Source organism: Gnatocerus cornutus, chromosome 2 (assembly GCF_029298725.1).
Source record: "Gnatocerus cornutus isolate USDA-ARS CGAHR chromosome 2, icGnaCorn1.1, whole genome shotgun sequence".
Classification (NCBI taxonomy): Eukaryota; Metazoa; Arthropoda; class Insecta; order Coleoptera; family Tenebrionidae; genus Gnatocerus; species Gnatocerus cornutus.
Window position 1 is genome coordinate 12050756 of NC_142234.1, and position 21976 is coordinate 12072731.

At 35.1% G+C, this 21976-nt stretch overlaps 1 protein-coding gene across 1 annotated transcript in view; it reads left to right on the forward strand.

Annotated features, from left to right (window-relative positions):
* mgl (low-density lipoprotein receptor-related protein megalin) overlaps positions 1–21976 on the forward strand; it is a 33350-nt gene that overhangs the window by 4235 nt on the left and 7139 nt on the right. Inside the window, exons 2-16 of the mRNA XM_088031061.1 lie at positions 5580–5711; positions 9058–9189; positions 11534–11779; positions 12535–12789; positions 12839–13242; positions 14385–15944; positions 15995–16310; positions 16396–16869; positions 16920–17113; positions 17166–17426; positions 17479–17665; positions 17716–18103; positions 18154–18479; positions 18713–19104; positions 19153–21949. Of these exons, the coding sequence (XP_087887187.1) occupies positions 5580–5711; positions 9058–9189; positions 11534–11779; positions 12535–12789; positions 12839–13242; positions 14385–15944; positions 15995–16310; positions 16396–16869; positions 16920–17113; positions 17166–17426; positions 17479–17665; positions 17716–18103; positions 18154–18479; positions 18713–19104; positions 19153–21949 (8064 nt within the window). The remainder of the gene's footprint in view (positions 1–5579; positions 5712–9057; positions 9190–11533; positions 11780–12534; positions 12790–12838; positions 13243–14384; positions 15945–15994; positions 16311–16395; positions 16870–16919; positions 17114–17165; positions 17427–17478; positions 17666–17715; positions 18104–18153; positions 18480–18712; positions 19105–19152; positions 21950–21976) is intronic.

Here is a 21976-nt window from a genome sequence, read left to right on the forward strand (position 1 = left end):
TATGTATGTACGTACAATCATGCAGGTCGTACCAACAGATTCGCCTCATGAAGTTCTATGAGTGTGGTAAATTGCCAAATTGTATTCCGAAAATTGACGATAATAAGAGCATTTAAGTGCGACGCTTTTAACAACTGTTCTTTTTTGAGTCATTGCTAATAAATTCGACGTGCACAACCCAATTATTTTCACTATTCCTTCATTACAGATCTAGAGACTTTGTTTTGATAACGTAATTTCTTTGCCTTGACATTTATAGAATAGTTGTTCATTCCAACTGGGCCACAATATCTTGAAGAAGAACTTTATCGTTATAGAAACTAGTAAATTTAAACACTAAAACTGTTTTCATCTTTGCTCGAAACGTGTTAATATGAATAGTCAATAACAACGGTAGCAAAATTAATAAATCTGGTAACATCCACATTTGCTAAAATTAAGTGCAATTTATAGTAACACTCCATTTATTTTTTGATATAATAAAATGATAGATCAAAAAGTGTATTCGCTCCAGTGAATATTAACATTTACATAAAAACATTTTCGTGAGCTCAGCAACGGTCAGCGAATTGCATGGTACAAATTATTTTAATAATTTACACTACAATTAAAAATACCTGCACGACAGCACGTATATTGTATTTTATGCAAGTTGTAATTTTGATAAACCTGACTGTTATTATTTTGTTTTAAAAACCGCATCTTAATAAACTGATTCTCTTGAACGCACAGTTTTAATTTAACTAATGGTCTACTAAATCGCTGCGTTTAACCTCTCCGCAAGCCCCCTAATTGCACTTAATTTCCTTGTTTTGTAATTATCAAATTGTTAAACTGCACCATTTAATTTTCTATTATTTAATTGTCCTAATGGTAAAACTAATGGAATCCAAAGATTTCATTCAACCTAAAGCGGCTTAAAAGTTTTTATTACGTTATGCAAATTGCTTAGTTTTCAGTCCATGAATAGGGTAATCTATAAGTAATCAATAAATATATTGCAAGCATAGATTAGCCTTAGGCTACCTTTATATGCTCTATAAAGCAGACTTGCGACAAGTCGGAGGCCTTTTAAGACAACTTACAATTTAAAAAAAATTTAAAATTTTTTAGACAATATATTTTGCCAAGGTTCAAAGTTCTTTGAAATTTTCTGAGAGAAATAGTTACAAATAGTTAATTTCGTCGCTTCAATCTATAAACATGGGAAAGGTAATTAAATTTCCGTTCTAATGATCTATTATTATTACTCATCGGTAGGCGGTAGTTGCAATACCTGAGGGATATTTAATGAAAAGTGACAACATCGCCTTAAGAAAACAGTTTTTTTTGTTTTTTTTTATTACGAGTACATACGTTTTAAATTCTATCTAATTTTATTAAAATCTAATTAATATGCATTAATTGCTCTCGACTTTTTTAGGGTGCTGTTTAAGTCCTGTATTTCGAACTTTAGCAGGTAAAACGTGTTTCAACTATATAATGCTTCGGAGTCAATTTCCTAAAATATTCATAAAATGATGAGTTATTAAGAAAATCGCAACAGGACTGCAAACCCGCGAGCGAAATGAGCAGTCTATTCAAAATAAAACGACCAGTGACTAAAAATATCTGCATTTAACGATAATTTGAAATAGTTAACGACTTGAAACTTAATAGATCCCGAGAAACTATTGTTTTCTATAAATTGTCTGACAAGGCAAAAATTTCAGTCAAATGCACAAATTTCTTAATGCAAACTAATCTACCAGAATAAAACGCAAATTTATTTATCCTGCATCAAATGTTAAGTACTCAAGTTTTCTTATTTCTCCATCGCGAGACATAAATCTCATTCCCATTGTGGATCCAGACTGCATTTTCTTTCTCTGACCAAAAATTGATTCAATGTGGTTTTTCATGAAGCACTCAGTCACATAAAGTGGAAACTACAAAAACCAACGATTTAAATACCGTTTTTAATACCTTTTCAAAACTAGTGAATTGAAAGCAAATTGAACTCTATTTAAACAGTCGAAATTTTTTCCCAAATTCCACTCCAGCAAAACGGGCTGTTACTTCAATGAGAAATTAAGGCAAAAAAAGGAAACAATCACTGATACTTTCTTTAGATCCAATTGTTTTATTAACTTTACCCAACAAAGAAGGAATTGAATTCAATCATCAAATTGACTTAATTTGACACATTCTAAAGTAAAGTTTGTCATTACGTACCTACAAGTAAATGACATTTAGTAAAGAGGACAAATGTAAATGTCCACTTTTTAGTTTGTCCTACCAAATTTGCATATTTCTGATTAGATTTTACGCGGAATAAAAATGTGTACCAAGCGCGGACCTATATTTAGATGCGCAATATACAAGCTGAAACTGACTCTAACTATAATAGGCACTATAACTCTAAAACATCAAAATTACTAAAAATTTGGGTAATTACAATTATAATATTTTTCATACTTTCTTGGTCAAAGTTCCTAAAATCGCTCCAACTTGAGTAGGTAGGTAAAGTTTACGCCATGGTGATGGCGATGAAGCTTGTTGGGAAGGATAACTGTACCTGTTTGTGGGTCGTCAACCTCGCCTCCACTAACCTAGGTGCTACGACGAAACTATACACTAATGAGATCAGAAAATAACAAATCCAAAAAACTTGACTTATTATGGCAAAATAATTATATTTGCACACATGTAGAATAATTGTGAATAATTACAATAATAACAAAAAAGTGATACTAATTTTTTTGCAACTCCAAATCGTAAAATGCGAATTAGTCCAAATGATCAAGTTTAATTTAATTACGTGAACATAAATCGGCTGAACAAAAAAGTTAACTCTTAGAAAATTAGCTTTTATTCTCTCGTGTCTACAATAATAAACCACTTTTCCGGTAGGTGAAGGTATCTCGGATTGAATCCTATGGAGAGGTTCTCACAGTAAAACAAGATTATCTTCAACTTTCTTTGTTGATTCACGTCTTTCCGATTAATTAGATTAAAATGAAAATAAAGATTCCTTTGTGCGAATTTTGCTATACGTTTCTCTTCAACAGTGGCAGATATTTTCTCCGACAAGTTGACAACGTTTTTGAATCTTTTTTACCGTCTTTTATCTAATTTTTAATCTAGAATTACGAACGTCAAATGAATGTAACCCATGAACTATTTACATTACATTATCAGCGTTATGGTACTGTTGATTTAATTAAATAGTTCATAAAGACATTTTACATATATAAAATGATATAGCATTAGATCAACATGCTACCATTGTTTAAGGTGTGAACAATCGGCTGCACGTTATTAAACTTGATTAAGAATATCCTGCACTTTGTGCCATTCTCTTCTACTAAACCGACAGTCGTACCTGTTGGTACCAGCTGACCCGAAGTATATCACGGAACTGGTATTTATGGTTTGTTATTATATGTATTGTTTCGCGATTAAGGTATTTCCATCTTCAAAATGACTTGAATTGATTTTTGAATCATTTACATTTTTATTTACATGCCATACATTAATATTGTGGATACAAATAAAACAATGTTTGTGTTTACAAAGCATATCATTGTTATTTTCATTCATTCCACGCTAGAATAAAATCTCAGTGAGCGTGAATTAATTGTGTCTAATATCCTTTGATTGTGTACTAGTTTGTTTAGTAGAACACCACGCGAAAATATAAAAGAACGGGATTATAATGTTTTTCCCGGGAATTGGTTTTACAAATAAATTCAGTAATTTGGTTTAAAGGATCTGTCTAGAAATTCACATCAGATATCCGGAAAACTAAAATTCGAAGTCTGACGACGTCAATGTGTATTATATGATGACGTTATAGTATACGGCAGTTCTAGAGCAAAAGAGATAAATTTCAGATATTTTCATTTAAAGATCCACCCCTTCTTTGTAACAAAATGGAGAATTTGATTAAAATCTCACTAAAACATAAAAAACTATTCATTGATTGGCTCGCATTCTCTTTATCAAAGTAGTTTTTATAGCAAAAAACGCACCCAAGCAACCAATTCCATCGTAACTTTTCATTCATTGGCTAGAGGTCCAGCAGGACTGTTTATGAATACATTTCTATGCTAATTAAGTCATGCACTAAAAAGAATCAATTCAATGGATGTTAATACATATAATTAAAACGCATTAAACAAAAGCGAAAATGACCAAGTACTAATGTTGCAATAATTTTCCTCAAAAAAAAAGAGTTGGATCAAAAGGAGTAATAAAATTTGTAAAGTAGTGTAGCTGAATATTGTTAATCAATGAAGTCCTTGAAATTTTCATATTTTCAGTTGATTAAAACATTAAAGATTTCGGGTACTGAAAGCTTCAATTTTGAGATCTTAGATTTTAATAAATTTTTAGATTAAAGTCACTAAACTTTTGGAATGTATTTTGTATTTCATATTTTTGTTCATACAATATCCACATTTTTATTTCATTTCTTAGGTATCTTGTATCCAAGGTCGTTTTTTAATTAGATACGGAGCAAATTGGGAATACGTACTTGAATACCGAATAATGAGAGTCCCAGGAATAACATGATTGCCCACCGACGATCGTTCAATTTATTATTATTACCTGCTTTAAAGAGCAAGAATTAAGTGCTCATAAATATACTAAATGCTTAAAATCAATAATAAATAATTATCCCGCTATTACCTACACAGAGAATCTGTACCTACTAAATATTGAAAATAGAAACAACAGAAAAATCCACTTTTGATTTATGACAACACAAACATTTCCCATGTTTATAAGTGCGACTTTATTCAACATAATAGCTTTTGACGGTATTTTATAAAATATTTGATGATGAGACTGACTGCGAATGAGGTTGTCACTGTGAAGCAGGACAACAATATTCAAATAACAAAAAACAGTTACATTTCAGTGATGAAATGATTGGTGACAAATGTCGTCACAAAGCGTTGAATATTAAATAGAAATGTCAATGCCGGGGAAATTTTACCCTAAACCGCAAATAATTATGAATACTATGAATGGCTATTTTAAGAAATATTAGGATTGTTTGGTCGTGAATGCAAGCTCTGCTGGGGACAAATTACATCGCTCGCGGCTTTTATTAGAAAATGATGGATGGTTTGTGTACACGTGGACTTAAGAATGGCGTTTTAATATGTTCCTATTAAAGATGTTAGAAACTCCTCAAGGGACAAAAAAAACAATAGAAATTGTTCCTTTGTACCAGATTCTCTGCGATGTAATTTTGAGCAAGGTAATTATCAATACATGCACCATGGAACCATGAATACCATGAAATTTCTTCGATAGGCACTAATTAAGAGTCTTAACTGTCAACACAATTTTCTTGTGCTAAATTCAAAATATAATGAATGCTTGATTGGTTGTGAAAGGAATTGTTCCATAAATTTCAAGAACATACTGAAAATGTTAAATTGGTAATCATACCTACAATATTATGGAAATATAAATCGTAATATGGTATTTCATCACAATTTATTCCTAATGTTGCGGTTTAGTATAAATTTGGCGTTTAATTGTGGATATTATAAACTAATTTTTGTTCCCTTACATTGTTGCAGGAGGTGATCCTACAGGAGTAATTTGTCCAGCGGGCATGTTCAAATGTCCTGAAGGCAAATGCATTCCTGCGTTATGGGTGTGCAATTATGAAAAAGACTGTGAAAAAGGAGAGGATGAATTTCAGTCATGCCGTAAGTATTTAAAAGAATTATTGGATAACATTTTGTCCAGTGACTATAAATTGAATTTCTATTTACTTAAGTTACCATTATACCTCTTTACTTGATTCGTTTTTAGTAGAAAAAAGAGAAAGTTTAATTAATCTTGGCTAATTCCTTACACTGAATTACTAAAAAAGAAAAAGAAATGCTAATGAAGTGTTAACATTTATAGTCAAGGTACAAATCTTTTACGAATTGCCGGCTTTCTTGCATTTTTTATGAAAATCTTCCTTTAACACTGTGTTTGTATTTTAAAACTGGAAACAATTAGTATATCCAATGATGGTATTCAATTTGCAATAAATTTACCGTGGGAAACAAACTTTTACGTAATATGTTTCCCATAAATCTTAATCCAGTTTTAAATCCTTGAGTAACTCGTCTTGGATTTCAATAAATTAATTCGAGGATACTAATCGCAAAATCACTTAAGTCATCCTAGGAAATGACCAAATGCATTTCAGTTATCTGTGAAATCTGAAGGTTTTTACCTATACAATCCCATTTTACTAACTAGCGAACGAAATTCATAAGTTAAATTTATGATATATGTGGCTAAAAAGAAACGAATGCATTAGTACAAAATTAGTAAGTAGATACCTATATCTAAGTAGGGTTAGGTTAGAAACAATTTTAATGAACTTCTCTGCATTTTGCGTACGAATCGCGTAATTATGACCAATGCCGTGAGAACTCGAGAGTGCACGCTGTTTCTTCATACATTTTAACCAATGCAATGGCTAAAAATGATGAAAGTTTATGCAAAAATTTAAATCTACAAACTAACAAGCGACTTTAAATGACTGTAGGATCCTAGAACTATCTAAATTAATGTCAACATTATAAATTTATCGCTTGTTAAGTGTTTATGTTCTTACTCGTACTACTATGTCTTAAATCAAAGCGTACCACTCCACTTATCTAACTAAAGTGTTTTGAAAATGACAAATTATTTAATAATAAATATACAAGGGGATAATAAAACGACACTTGATTCGACTTTTTATAGGATATATATATTTAGCCATTTATAGTATTACTACATTGTAAATAAATATTTGGCGAAATTCCAAATACTTTTATTTTTAAATACTTTATTTTATTTCACAAATGTACACGATTTGGAAAAAAATTAAATTTCTCTTGGAGAAAGGACGTAGAGAATGGTTAAACTAATGATAAGAGCTATTGTATAGAATTGCTTTGCACACAAAAAATTAATAGAGTCTACTGAGAAAATCTAAATTTTTTAAACTCGATAAAAAAGATATGTTAAGTTTTATTTTATTGTTAAGATGGCCATGCTGAATATACAGTTGGCAAAATGGTGACCTAAAGAACCAACATCTTCGATCTGATAAGTTTTGTGCTACATACCTATGGTCCGCTAAATTATCTTAGTACCAAAATCCACATCTGATATTCGCGATATTACGCGTAACTGCATATTTTATCACCTCATATAGGGATGGTGGAATAGATTTCTGGACTCATTAAAGTCAAACTAGCTCCTGCTGACCTAAGCTAGCCTTTATTGCCCTCGATACCTGATGACTGATGAACTGACACGTTTTATTCTTTTATGAATCCGTTTTTATGAGGGTGTTCCTTTGTGTAAAAGTTAAGTCGGTCTACAATGTAGGCTATAAATTGTGGTTTTACCTCATCAGTAGTCATCAGCAGAGTTCCCTGTTTGAAAATCTTTCCGGGTCCCAGATATTGACCAAGAGTCTTCTTGCGTTATCTATCAATAAGATAATCGATTAAAGAGAATCATAGTCATAATAACATTTCCTCATATAAACCCAGTCCAAATTAATGCTTACAGCAACTCCTGTTTATTCGTCTTATGGTCCTGCCCAAGAACTGAACACCGTTTTAGAAACATGATTAGTCAAGCTCTCCTTTCCTTTTTCATCCCGATTTGGTATTATGACTTTAAAGGGCTTTTGAGAGATATACATGAGAATTTCACACGATTTCAAGTTGCGAAGAGAGATTTTTTATATTTTCCATTATCTTCTACAACCAGGAACCAGTGACAGTTTTGGCGGTCTTGTAGTTTCCCCAAAATTGTGATTTGCCTGTTTCTAAGTATACAATCTTTCCATTTTGTAATTTTATGACATAACATTTTAGGGCACTATTGTTCATCTAAACATAAACCTAGAGAAAAACCCGTCGATTAGGGAAACGTTTTTTGTAAACGCGAACAGAATACTCCTTACACTTCACCATAAATAACAAGCACATTATGTACCATTTTGGTCACAGGAAAATCGCTATAATCCGTCACGAAAAAATGGTGAAACTATGTATGTATGTATATAGAATTTCCCTCGGAATTTCCTTATCTCTACGTCCGAAAATTGAAAGTGCTCTGGTTAATTTTTATGATTGCTTAAAACCGAAAATGTTATAAAGGAGTTGCTAGGCTTTCTATATATTCAGTTTATTTTCAAATGTGGCACGACTTTAAAGAAATTGAATATTCTTGATATGGTTTTTATCTTGCAATAAATTAATATAAACAAATAAAATATATGTATACCTAGTAACTACATACTAATGTATATTGTTTTTACTTTTTGTATTTTACCGACAATAAGTACTGCTGTTATCTATCGTGGGTACAAAGACCATATATAGTGTACTTAATAGTCTTTTATGACATCCTGCTTATATTAAGTTTTTTTGATAAACTAACAATAAAAATATTTTTTTAACATACCATCTCCATATATCCAAATTGTTAGTGTTAAACCCAGGAAATTGCGACCTATTGTTACCAAAAGGCACATTTAAGCTCTGTTGAAATTTAAGTGTAACTAATAAAACTGATATTTTTATGATTTTATACAAAGCGCCTGGCTCCGAATTATTTTTACAATTTTAAGTGTAACTCTTGAACACTGGTTTTTGATGTTTTATGCAAACTGAAAAGAAAGTTGCAAGTGATTCAAACTTTAACTTGAATAAAAGGTATAGAGTAAAAGCCCAGAGGAGTTTCCATAACGTTCATAAATATTAAAACACAATTTTATTCCAACCGTCTCATATTTGTCAAACAATGACTCACAAGAACTAAAAAGTAAAGCACATTCTTTACATTAATCTGATTGTCACGACTTTGACCAACAAAGAAATTAAAATAATATCAAGATTGCATATTTAAATTACCACATTTAAGAACAGTTTACCTAAGTCACAAAGTTAGAATCTATCAACATTGTTATTGCAACTCTGTTGACGCATATTAAGAAATTTAAATTGTTAATATTTTTCCTTTTAGTCACCTTGTTTTTTTTTGTTACAGCTCCACCAGATTGTGAAGCTGGTCAACTGACTTGTAGGCAATACATATGGAATAAAACTTATTGTCTTCCTCCACATTATCGCTGTGATATGACCGTCGATTGTATAGATGGTTCAGATGAAACCGAATGTAGTAAGTATTTCAACATCTATTTGAAATTTAATGTTATCTCCAAAATTACCTTTGGAGCTGCAGTCAATCCTTTTAAAGTGTGATAAATTAATTTAATTAAATTAATCTGCTTTAGTTTAGTTTAGTTCAGAAAGTAGAAAATATGTCTTGTAATTAATATCTGTTTTCATTGAGGCAACTTTATACCACATGGTTCTATCAGTGTGCATACCACCATATTTTTACATTTTCAAATCAATGTAGGTAGGCATTTATGATATCATTTTATTTTTAATTGATTTCGTTTTAAAATAACAGATTGTTCGACATGATAACGTCTTAATATAAATCCTCTAACTACACATTTTAAAAATTGAAGGTACTTATAAAAATTTAACAAACTTTTTTCCCGATTTATGTTTGTGAGCATATTACATAATTACTTAAATTGTTTATTTTGAGACATTTTAATCAGAAAACACTCGGTCGCGGGAGCCAACATTTTTTTTAATTAATAACTAAACAACTCTTTGACGTCACCAAATATTTTTAACAGCGTTTTAATGGATAACCTGAAAGTTTATAGCGTCTGTTCAAAGGTAAAGATCGTTAACTGGATTTTTTGTATTATCAGCAAATCGACAATCAAGCTAGGAATGCAAAAATAAACCATAAATTTAAAAAATGTGTTTTACCCCAAAACGACAGAGCATTATCTGAACTTAATGAAAAGTCCATTTTAGGAGAATCATTTAAACAACGTCTTAGAAATATGTCGTTCAATTTAACCATTATCATGGAATTATTTTGCCATAACAGAAGTGTTATTAGCACAATTATTATTCCTGATTTATACATAAGTGGCTGCCCAATAATGGTAAACAACCGTCTGTTGTTTTCATTAAAATCTCCATCTAACCTGACGAGTTTAGATTCCGAATTATTTTTTATGATACGGATAAACTAGTTTATAAAGTGTTCTGAATTTAGAGCTCTGGACTGATTACGGTTCTCGTTAATTCCCCAGCCGCTAAAAATCCGAATATCCTTTAATGGCGTTAGATTTTATCATTAAAAAAGCTAATTGCGGTAGACATGGTCAGTAGTCATAACACTTAGCTTCCAAGGAGTGAAAAAATCCTGAAATGAATCATTGCCTTGGTTTCTTTAATCACATATTAATTTCATATTTTTGGAAAATTTCTTTTTCCCAGAATTTGTTACTTTAGTGTAACGATAATTCACTTATTTCAGTTATGAAAGACATTGGATCAGGTCGAACAACATTTTAATGAGTATTTGTATCTTTGACTTTGACCATGACTTCATTGCGGAACTACCTTTATAACCGGTAATCCTCAACTTATTGTTTCCGCATGATACCCTAACTTATTGATGCGTAATTTGTTTAAATTGAGGGGCAAATCAGACACTGCTTCTGCTTCCTTGTGAAAACTGACAAGTTAGAAGGTGAATCGACGACTTTTACGCTTCACGATTTTGTTTTTTTTCCGACAGACTTGCATTTTTTGTGTAATTGTAAGATTTCACCATTTGATAATTGATCTTCGTGGCTCCGTTAATCCAAATGTTTTAAGGTCAAATCGCAATAAAGGTGAAACTGAAAACGTGATTCATTTATCTACTTGAGGAAACCATTCAAACAAGGACTAATAGTAACAAATTCTTTTTTAATTAGCAGCATAAAGTTTTTACTATTTTTATCATGTTAAAATTGGGTTAATTTAGTTGATGTAAGATGGAAAGTATCATTCGCGTGTACCAGTTTCGGAGGTTCATCGCTGAATTTTAATTTGATGTTACGCTATGTGGTTTAAATCGCTAATTGCCGAAGAAATGCCAAGTCGTAAAGACAAAAGTTGTTTCATAAACTTTGATTTATCATCGCTTGTGTATATTTGGGGATTATTTTAAAATTGATGAGAGAATGCGTGCATAAATGGACAAACATAATTTGTTCCCATATTTGTTGTAATAATAGAGTTTGTTTCTTTGCTGAAGTAAAATTATATAGAAAAAAACAGAGAAAGTCTAAGATGTAATCAAAACCATTATAACCCATGAGTTGAGAACCACAACGTTTGAACTTGAAATTGTACAAACACAATAGAAAATGATCAATCGGAACTTGGTTTTCCAAAAAAGGTCTCAAGTTATACACACTTATTGGTCTCGCACAGTACAATATAAATGACAGATTCAAGATATCTCTCTAACAGTGGAATTTTTTCTATGATTCATGTCAAGTGAAAATGAAGTTTTAATGTCCTAATATGAATAATGAAACAAACGCATTAATATGTAATTTTTTGAGCTTATAATTATGTCTCTGTAATTATTTTAGCGTATAGAAAGTGCCAAGCTGATGATTTTCTTTGTGGATCCAGGACATCTGATCCATGCATTCCAAAAGAAAAAAAATGTGATGGATACTTGGACTGTCGATCAGGAAAAGACGAACAAGGATGTCCAGGGGCTGCTTGTCGACTTGATCAATTTAGATGTGCCAATGGACAGCGTTGTATTGAACATTCGCAGAAATGTGATCACAAAAATGATTGCGGGGACAATTCTGATGAGCAGGGTTGCAGTAAGTACATATTTATTATCTAGTTCTATGACATTGATATGTCCTAGAAATGCATCTTTAACTATTCAGCTAATTGACGATTATAGTCTGCAAACGTGTGCAATCTGTCCTTTACCTTTGCCACATTAAAAAAAATCTTGGAGGCTAAAGTTGTATAATCAAAAACTTATATCAATTTCTTCTTCTCAAAAAGAATTGCCAGAGGCACGAAGAATCTTCACATCCTCCTCTAGACAAACTTCACGATCTTGAATTAATATGAATAGTTGGCATCCGATTATTTTCAAGGTCTACATCACATGCGACTAGAACCTTTTTTATCATCTTTCTAGAACCATAAAACATGTTCGTGAAGATATTGCGATTTTACACTGTTCAATCGAACGATTGTTACCAATCTGGATAACCTTCGAATAGGAATAGTGGAAAAAGTTAATGAAGTACCACTAGCAACTCAGTTGTGCTTGAAGCGAAATTATCAATTTCATTTTCTTTCTTTACTGTAAAATTAACCGACCTATTATGATAGTTATTGGAAATATGCATTTGAAACTGTATCTCGTATTAATCTTATTATGCATTGTTATTGAAAATTATTGTTATTTTATTATTTATTGATTCGTTTCGCTTTTCCCATCATAAATTTCTAATTTAATTTTCTAATTTCTAATAAAACTAGGAAATAATAGCTAGGTATGTGTATTTTTGAGTCCGTGCACAAATCTACCATGCAACTACAAACACTTTTTCTTCAGATTTCCCTCTTTGCCATGGAGTACAATTTCGATGTGCCAATGCGCTCTGCATCCCGGGTGCATTTCACTGCGACGGTTACCAAGACTGTTCCGATGGTTCCGACGAAGTAAATTGCACAGCAATAGCTTGCCCTGACAACAAATTTTTGTGCCCAAAAGGTGGTACAAATCGCAAACCGAAATGCATCCCGAAAAACAAATTATGCGATGGAAAGAAAGACTGTGAGGATGGAGCCGATGAAGAAACTGCTTGTTGTAAGTTTCTCCGTCTGATGAATTCCACGGCTCTAACACTGTTTTGCAGCAAAATTATCCTGTCCGTCTTTAGGATGTGAATACAAGTGTCAGGCTTCCCTAACGGGAGGCTCCTGTTATTGTCCTGATGGTCGAAAATTATCTCCAGACAACAGAACTTGTATCGACAGAGATGAGTGTATGGAATGGGGTTTTTGTGATCAAGTTTGTACCAATACGGATGGGGGTTACAAGTGTTCGTGTGCAGCAGGATACGCCTTGAAGGATAAAAACAGATGTGCTGCATTGAATTCGAGTTCTTTAAAATTGTATTTTGTGCACGATAAAGCTATATTTATGATGACTCAAGCGGGAGGAGATGTGCATGTGGTCGTTAACACCACGGGGGCGAGTGGATTGGACTTCTTGTACAACAGGAATATGTTGTTCTGGTCCGACATCAAAACGAAACGAGTAAGTTTTCATTACAATGATCAGTTCAGTTACCAAAAAACTAATTATTGCTTTTTATACCATATTTCCCTTTATTGCTTTCGTAATTGTAATTTTGCGCATCACTCCTAGTACATTGTAATGCGCGATAATACCATCGAGTAACATCAATGTCGATATTTGTTGATTGTGGCATGGATAATAAAGCGAGTAATTTGTCTTTCAGCGGCAATACGATTTTTTTTCCGCAATGAGGGAGAATTTCCTTTTGTTCGTTGTTTGACTGTGCTTTAATTTAATAATTCTCAACTTTAAGCAACCTTGCAATTTAATTCTGTTTTTACTATCAACTCTATTCGGTTTATCGTTTCTTCGCTCTAGTTCAATATAATTGGATTTTTTCCGCTCTTTTAAAAATAATGAACACTACATGGAGTTTATGCAATGACATCAGCTACAAATTTTTTAAACAATTAAATAATTGTATTTTGAACTTAGTACAGTAATTTATCTACAAATAAGCACGAAGGTTATTGCACGTTGTACTAAATACCCAGTTTATGAGATTTTAATTAATTTAATTAATTAAGGAGAAACCAGTTGGTCGAGCATTTGCAAATATTTTTTTAGTTAGTAGTCTTGAGATAATTATGTACCTTACGTGGAACAAGAAAAGAATGTTTGCACGTAACAATTTGTTTGTGCGTTCTTAGATCATACATGCATTTTGCAATGAACGTGGTTTAAAATTGTTTATTATATTTTTCGCCCTCGAATTTTTGTCTAAAAAATATAGTTGTAATTAGATAGAATTTCGACAAAAAGTATTCCTGGCTTTGAATTTAAATCAAGCTTCGTTAGTAGAACAAGTGGGCGTTTTTTGAGCTGTACAGTACAAATTTTATTGTTCCTTTAAATGCTAATGTATAATTACCTTTAGGCAATGAAATTTTTCAGCTAATCATATTTACAATAATAGTCATAAATGTCAAAGAGTGGAAAATAATTATGCAACAAATTTTACAACATAAAAAAACGATATAAGAGCAGTATTATACCTCTTTCGAAATATACATATATGTGCCTGAGTAAAACCTAATTAAAATCAAATAAATGGATGTAACAACCGAAACCACTTACCCTTTTATTTTTATTTATTATAGATCCATTCCCAACAACTGAAATCGTCTGCAAGCGGACTCAGTTCACTTGTAAACGACGTAGACATAGCCTTACCAGGAATGTGGTTACCAGTAGCCATCGCCGTCGATTGGGTTGGAAACAAATTGTACGTCGCTGACGGCGTCGGCCAAAAGATCGACGTTTTCGAGTTACCATCAGCTCGTTGGCACGCAGTAGTTTTGGGTTCAAATCTCACCAGTCCTGCCGATTTAGCTTTAGATCCAACCATGGGTTACATGTTCGTTGCGGATAATTCTCAAGTTCTTCGCGCAAATATGGATGGCACAAACGCCCATTCTATTGTGTCAGAAGCAGCATATAAAGCGTCAGGAATTGCTGTTGATATCATCTCCAAACGGATCTTTTGGTGCGATTCTTTGTTAGATTATATTGAAACTGTGGATTACAATGGACAACGTCGAGTTCTAGTGATACGAGGTCAGTCAGTACCTAGTCCTGCAAGATTAGCTGTGTTTGAAAGTAGAGTGTATTGGACTGATGGAACGAAACAAGGAGTGATGTCTGTGGATAAATACGAGAGTTCGAGTATTCAGTCGATTTATAGGATGCGGGATATAAGAGATCCTAAAGCTGTTAAAGCAGTGCATGCACTAACACAACCGTACGCTAGTAACCCTTGTGGTCACAACAATGGAGAATGTCAGCACATGTGCATTGTTACGAACACTGACGCGACTTTGGGGTACCGGTGCGCTTGTAACATCGGATTTGAATTACAATCAGACGTACGACATTGTGAATTAGTGTCAGACTTCTTAATGTACTCACAACAAAGGTTCATTAAAGGAAAAATTCTGAACCCGGTCATCGAAGGCTTCAGTGATGCAATGCTACCGGTTGTTTCACGCAGAGCTAGATTTGTAGGTCTTGATTTCGATGCAAGAGATAACCACATCTACTACTCAGATGTTTTACAAGACGTTATATACAGAGTACATAGAAACGGTAGTTCACGTGAAATCGTCTTAGCGTCACAAAACGAAGGCGTTGAAGGACTCGCTGTAGATTGGGCCTCGAAGAACTTGTACTACATTGATAGTAGGAAAGGGACGTTAAATGTTTTATCCACGAGAAATGTAACCTACCGAAGAACTTTACTGAAAAATTTGAAAAGACCCAGAGCAATCGTTATCCATCCGAACAAAGGATACATATTCTTTTCAGAATGGGATAGGCCTGCTAACATATCGCGTGCCTTTAGCGATGGTAGTAACTTAACCGTCTTTAAAAATTTGACTCTTGGATGGCCAAATGGTCTCTCTATTGACTTTGACTTAGATCGTTTATACTGGTGCGATGCTCTATTAGATCATGTACAACATTCGAAGCTAGATGGGACTGATGTAAAAACTGTAAATTCTAGATTAATAAGACATCCATTCAGCATAGTAATTCACAAAGACTTTATGTACATTACTGATTGGCGCTTGGATGCGATTATAAAACTACACAAGTTAACCGGAGAACTAGAAGAAACCTTAATCAGGGAACCTCAAACAAACAGATTATACGGAGTAAAAGTGAGTTACCCAAAATCTAGTTACACTTTGAAGTAATCTACCTTTTACAGATTTACAGTCAAATGGAACAAAGAATTGACCAAAATCATCCATGCTGGAGTAACAATGGACGTTGTGCAAAACTTTGTTTTGCCATACCAAACAATCAGGGCAGCTTAACTGCCAAATGTGGATGCCCATATGGAGACCGGCTCATGGCTGACCAAATGACTTGCCAGTTAGATCCCAGTCATGAACCTCCAGTGCAAGCGTGTCCAAACAGTTGGGACTTTACGTGCAACAACCAAAGATGTATACCTAAGTCTTGGGTGTGTGATGGAGATGACGATTGCTTAGATAACAGCGACGAAGAACAGAATTGTACAAGTGAGTAAAACTAGAAATATTTTAAACAGCAACACCAAAATTCCAGGAAAGTGAAAACACTGATTAACTGCGCTTCTTATTTTAGAGCCGACCTGCGGAGCGAACGAATTCCAATGCAAATCTGGCCGTTGCATCCCCATGACTTTCAAATGCGACGCAGAAAACGACTGTGGTGACTTCAGCGATGAAACCGGCTGCGTCAATGTAACTTGCGGTTCAACACAATTCCACTGTGACAACGGCCGATGCATCCCCAACAGCTGGAAATGCGACTCCGAAAATGACTGCGGTGATGGTTCTGATGAAGGCGATTCTTGTGCTGAGAAGACCTGCGCTTATTACCAATTTACCTGTCCAAGAACCGGACATTGCATTCCACAAAACTGGGTTTGTGACGGTGATGATGACTGTTTTGATAAACAAGATGAACAGGATTGTCCTCCTATAACGTGTCAACCTAACCAGTTTAAATGCGCGGATCTACGACAATGCGTACAAGAAAGTTACAAGTGTGATGGTATCCCCGATTGTAATGATGGAAGTGACGAACTTGGTTGTCGTAAGTTGAAATGATTAACATTTAACTCCGACTGTCTAACTTTTCTTTAGCTTCCATCGCCCCGGATCAGTGTAATAACGAAAAACAGTTCCAATGTCAGTCTTCGAACATCTGCATACCAAAAACTTGGCATTGTGATGGAACTCATGATTGTGACGACGGATCCGACGAACCAGAATCCTGTGGACAAATTAAATGTGCTCCGAACTTCTACATGTGCAACAACGGCCACTGTGTGTTCAAAGTAAGTTTAATGTTTAACCAAAGCTTTTATTCTTATTCTTAACAATTACCAGGCTTATATTTGTGACGGAAAAGACGACTGCGGCGATGGATCAGACGAGAGTTACGTACATGCTTGTGGAAAACCGCCTTTCAGATGTCCAGAAGACCAATGGAATTGCCCGGGAGTTTCAGAACGCTGTGTTAACTTAACCAGCGTTTGTGACGGAAAACCTGACTGTCCCAACGGTGCTGACGAAGGACCAGATTGTGAATTTAAAGAGTGTCAACACCAAGGCGGATTATGTTCCAATGGTTGCAAACAGACTCCCAAGGTTTGTACAACGAATCTGTTAAATTGATTTCGCTCACAATAATTTTTTAAAGGGACCTTTGTGTTTATGTCCAAAAGGCGAAACTCTGAGTGACGACGGTTTTACTTGTAAAGACTTGAATGAGTGCGATCCTCCAGGAATTTGTTCGCAGACTTGTACAAATACCAAACGCTCGTACCTATGCAGTTGTGTCGCGGGTTATCTTCTTGAACCAAACAAACACTCCTGTAAAGCTTACAGTAAGCGCTTTCACATGACTGTGGAACGACTTTTAATTATTTAATTTCAGACCACTCTTCTGCATTTTTGATAATATCCAACCGACATTCGATTCTTGTAGCCGACTTGAAAGAGCAAGGACTCGAAAGAGTACCGATTATAGTAGAGAACGTCGTAGCCACAGCTTCTAACATGCACACTGGTACTATCTTCTGGTCCGACATGAAGTTAAAAAAAATCTCTCGATTAGACCGCGGTGGAGAGCCTGTAGACGTAATTTCAACCGGTCTAGACCTAGTTGAAGGTCTAGCGTACGATTGGATCGGTGGTAACATTTATTGGTTGGATTCAAAACTCAACACAATTGAGGTAGCAAAAGAAAACGGCAGCAATAGAATCGTGCTAGTGAAAGAAAATATTACACAACCCAGAGGAATGTGCTTAGATCCAAGCCCAGGGTAAGTTGCCAAGTTTTTACCAATGAGACGTGTGCATTAATGAAATTTAGGACTCGCTGGCTGTTTTGGACCGACTGGGGAGAGAATCCACGGATTGAAAGAGTCGGAATGGACGGAACTAATCGTTCAACGATTATCAACACGAAAATTTATTGGCCGAACGGACTTACTTTAGATACAACGACGCAAAGAGTTTACTTTGCAGACTCCAAGTTGGACTTTATCGATTTTTGTTATTATAATGGAACGGGAAGACAACAAGTACTTGCAGGAAGTCATTATTTGTTGCATCCTCATTCTTTGACTCTATTTGAAGACACTCTTTATTGGACTGACCGTCAATTGAACAGAGTATTGTCCGCACATAAATTCAAAGGTATGTTTTGACAAACAAAAACTTGAACTTTAACTTGAACTTGGACTTATTTATGTAACATAATGTAACATAATGTCGTAATTTCTTACTGATATCATTATGTCCCATTTACTAGTCTTTTGTTTAATTGTTAGAAAATTTACGGTAAATCGGCAGAAACTGATAAAAAAATGTTGACACTTATTCTACCCTAAGTATGTTAATGTTAATAAGTATAATTTTTTCGATCGCAGGAAACAACCAGACTGTCGTTTCTCACTTAATCTCGCAACCGTTAAGTATCCACGTGCACCACCCCTCCCTGCAACCAATTACCGAAAATTCGTGCCAAAATCAGCCTTGCCAACACATTTGTCTCCTTTCCCCGTCATCTAGCACCGGATACACCTGCAAGTGCAAAGCAGGATTCAAATTAGTCTCCGACGGTCGTTGCATTGAAGAAGAACTCAATTTACTGCTTGTCATGAAAGGATCTCAGATTGTAGATCTACCTGCAACCCCCGGAGACATGTCCGCAGGCTTCCTGTCTCCTATTGTAGGCATTAACAACGGGGTCCAAATTGATTTTGATCGCAAGAACAGCATGGTCTTCTGGGTTGAAGGAAAAGAAAATGACGACGAAAATGTAAGTTCCTTTTAATTCCACCACTCCGAATACTTATTTTTGCTTCAGTATACAGTTTGGACAACTCCATTTAGTGGAGGCAACAAGACCCAGTTTCTGGGTGCAGATTCTGGCATCGTCGGCTCTGTCTCTGCAATAGTCTTCGATTGGTTAGGCAGAAATCTGTTTGTTGGAAACCGCGTAGCCAGCAACTTCGAAGTTATTCGAGTTGACGGAAAAGTTAAACATCGGACTATCATTCTTGCAAACGACGGAAACGAGACTTCTGTGGCTAAACCGAGATCAGTTTGCGTGGATCCTACTGATGGTAAATTGTACTGGACAGACGAAGGAGGATCTGGAGTTCCCCAGAAAATCGGTAAAGTAAACATGGATGGTTCCAACGCTGTGATACTCGTGAAAGATCTTGAAAAACCGGACGCCATAGTTGTAGACATTGAGACGAAAACTCTGTATTATAGCACGCAATTCCCTCCCAGTGTAGTCTCAATCGACGTTAACGGTGGTAACAGTAAAGTTATTTTATCTGAAGAAAACGCAATTTCACGACCAAAGGCTTTGGGAATAATGGGAAGCAGACTATTTTACCTTGATCCATCGTATGAGAAATTAATCAGAGTTGATTTACCCAATGGAAATAACCCGAAAACCATTCTAGAGAACGAACCAGACTTAAAAACCTTTGTTATCTACAGAAAGAGACAAATGGTGGACCACCCTTGTCTGCAGAACAACGGTGGCTGTGAACAGATTTGCATCCCGAGCACTGGAAGATCACGTGTTTGTGCTTGTGGTGTTGGATACAAGAAAGACGAAATTAGTTGTTCACCTTACAAAACTTTCGCCGTGGTCGCTCAATTAGATACCGTTCGCGGATACAGTCTTAAAGACAGTTCCGAAGCTATGGTTCCTATCAGTGGTCCAGGCCATCATGTTCTACACATAGATGTGCATTACATGGAGTCGTGGATTTACTGGGTGGAATTTAACAGAGGAATATGGAACGGGATCTTTAGAATCAGACCAAATGGCACAGAGTTACAACATATTATTAAAACTGGAATTGGAAGCAACGGAATTCGCGGATTGGCTATTGATTGGGTGTCTCGAAACTTGTACTTTACTAACGTATTCCCACATGAAAATTACGTGGAAGTTTGTTGGTTGGACGGAACCAACCGGAAAGTTATTTATAAAACAACCACAGACGCTCCTAGAGAAATTGCAGTTAACCCTCTGAAACGAATTTTGTACTGGATCGACTACGGACAGTATCCACGAATAGGCAAAGCTAATTTAGACGGGTCAGGATGGACTGTGTTAATCACCTCAGGAATCAGTAATCCTAAAGACTTGACGATAGACATGAGTACACAAGACGTGTATTGGATTGATTCAAAATTAGACATGATTCAAAAAATTTCGTACAACGGTGGTAACAGACAAGTAGTTAGAAGAAACTTACCAAATCCTATGGGAATTGCTGTTTACAAAAGTGACATATATTGGGTAGACCGCAACTTACAAACAGTTTACAAAGCGTCTAAAATACCTGGCAACACGTCTCTACCAGTGCGAGTAAGAACCAACTTACAAAAGCTTAGAGACATTACTATTTTTGATATAACAAACCAACCAACTGATGAAAGCAATCCGTGTAAATTTAGAAACGGTGGGTGTGAACAGCTTTGTTTCGCATTCCCTCAAGATCCTTCGATACCAACTGGACGAACTTTCACCTGTGACTGCGCCACTGGAAAACTTGGTCCTGATGGAAGAAAGTGCGAGTTTGTCAACGAGTATTTAGTATTTTCAACAAGAACAGAAATACGAGCAATCAGTTTAGACCCAAGATCAACGAACGTACCATTCAGTCCCGTTGGAAATCTAACTAACGTCGTGGGTATCGATTTTGACTACAAAGACCAAAAATTATTGTTCACTCAAATAAGACCATGGGCAAGAATCGGTTGGATGCCATCCACAAACGCACGAAATGCAGACATTAAAAATATAATCAGTCGAGGAATCAATCCTGAAGGTATCGCATATGATTGGACCCAAAAGAAAGTGTACTGGACAGATTCTTCTAACCACAGTATTTATGCAATGAACTTGGATGGCTCAGAACTGGTAGTTATAGCAAGAGTGGAGCGACCTCGAGCAATTGTGATTGATCCTTGCAACGGAACCCTCTTTTACACAGATTGGGGTAAATTCGGAACAAACGGAAAAATCATCCGCACTACCATGGCAGGTTCACTAAAAAAGAACATCGTTGATAAGAACTTAGCCCAACCTTCCGGCTTGGCAATTGACTACGAAGAAAGAATGTTATACTGGACAGATGCTGTCCGCGAGAAGATCGAACGATCAGATCTAAACGGACGCAATCGTGAAGTTCTAGTTTCTGCAACAATTTACCCATTCTCTATTACCGTGTTCGGAAACTACATTTACTGGACAGATTTACAATTAAGAGGAGTTTACCGGGCCGAAAAACACACCGGTAATAACATGATCGAAATGGTTAAACGCTTAGAAGACAGTCCTCGAGACATTCAAGTTTATTCAGTTTCACGACAAGCCTGCACTGTTAACCCTTGTCAAATTAACAATGGTGGATGCGCCAAGAGTTGTCATCCTGCACCTAACGGCACGGCGGAATGCCGATGTGACGACAGTACAAAACTAGTAAACGAAGGAAGAATGTGTGTTGCGAAGAATCTGACTTGTGATTCAAGCAAGTTTTATTGCACCAACGGAAGATGCATTTCGAGAATGTGGGCTTGTGATGGTGAAGATGACTGCGGAGATAACAGTGACGAAGATACCAATTATTGCTGTAAGTGCCAGTCATGGATACATTCAG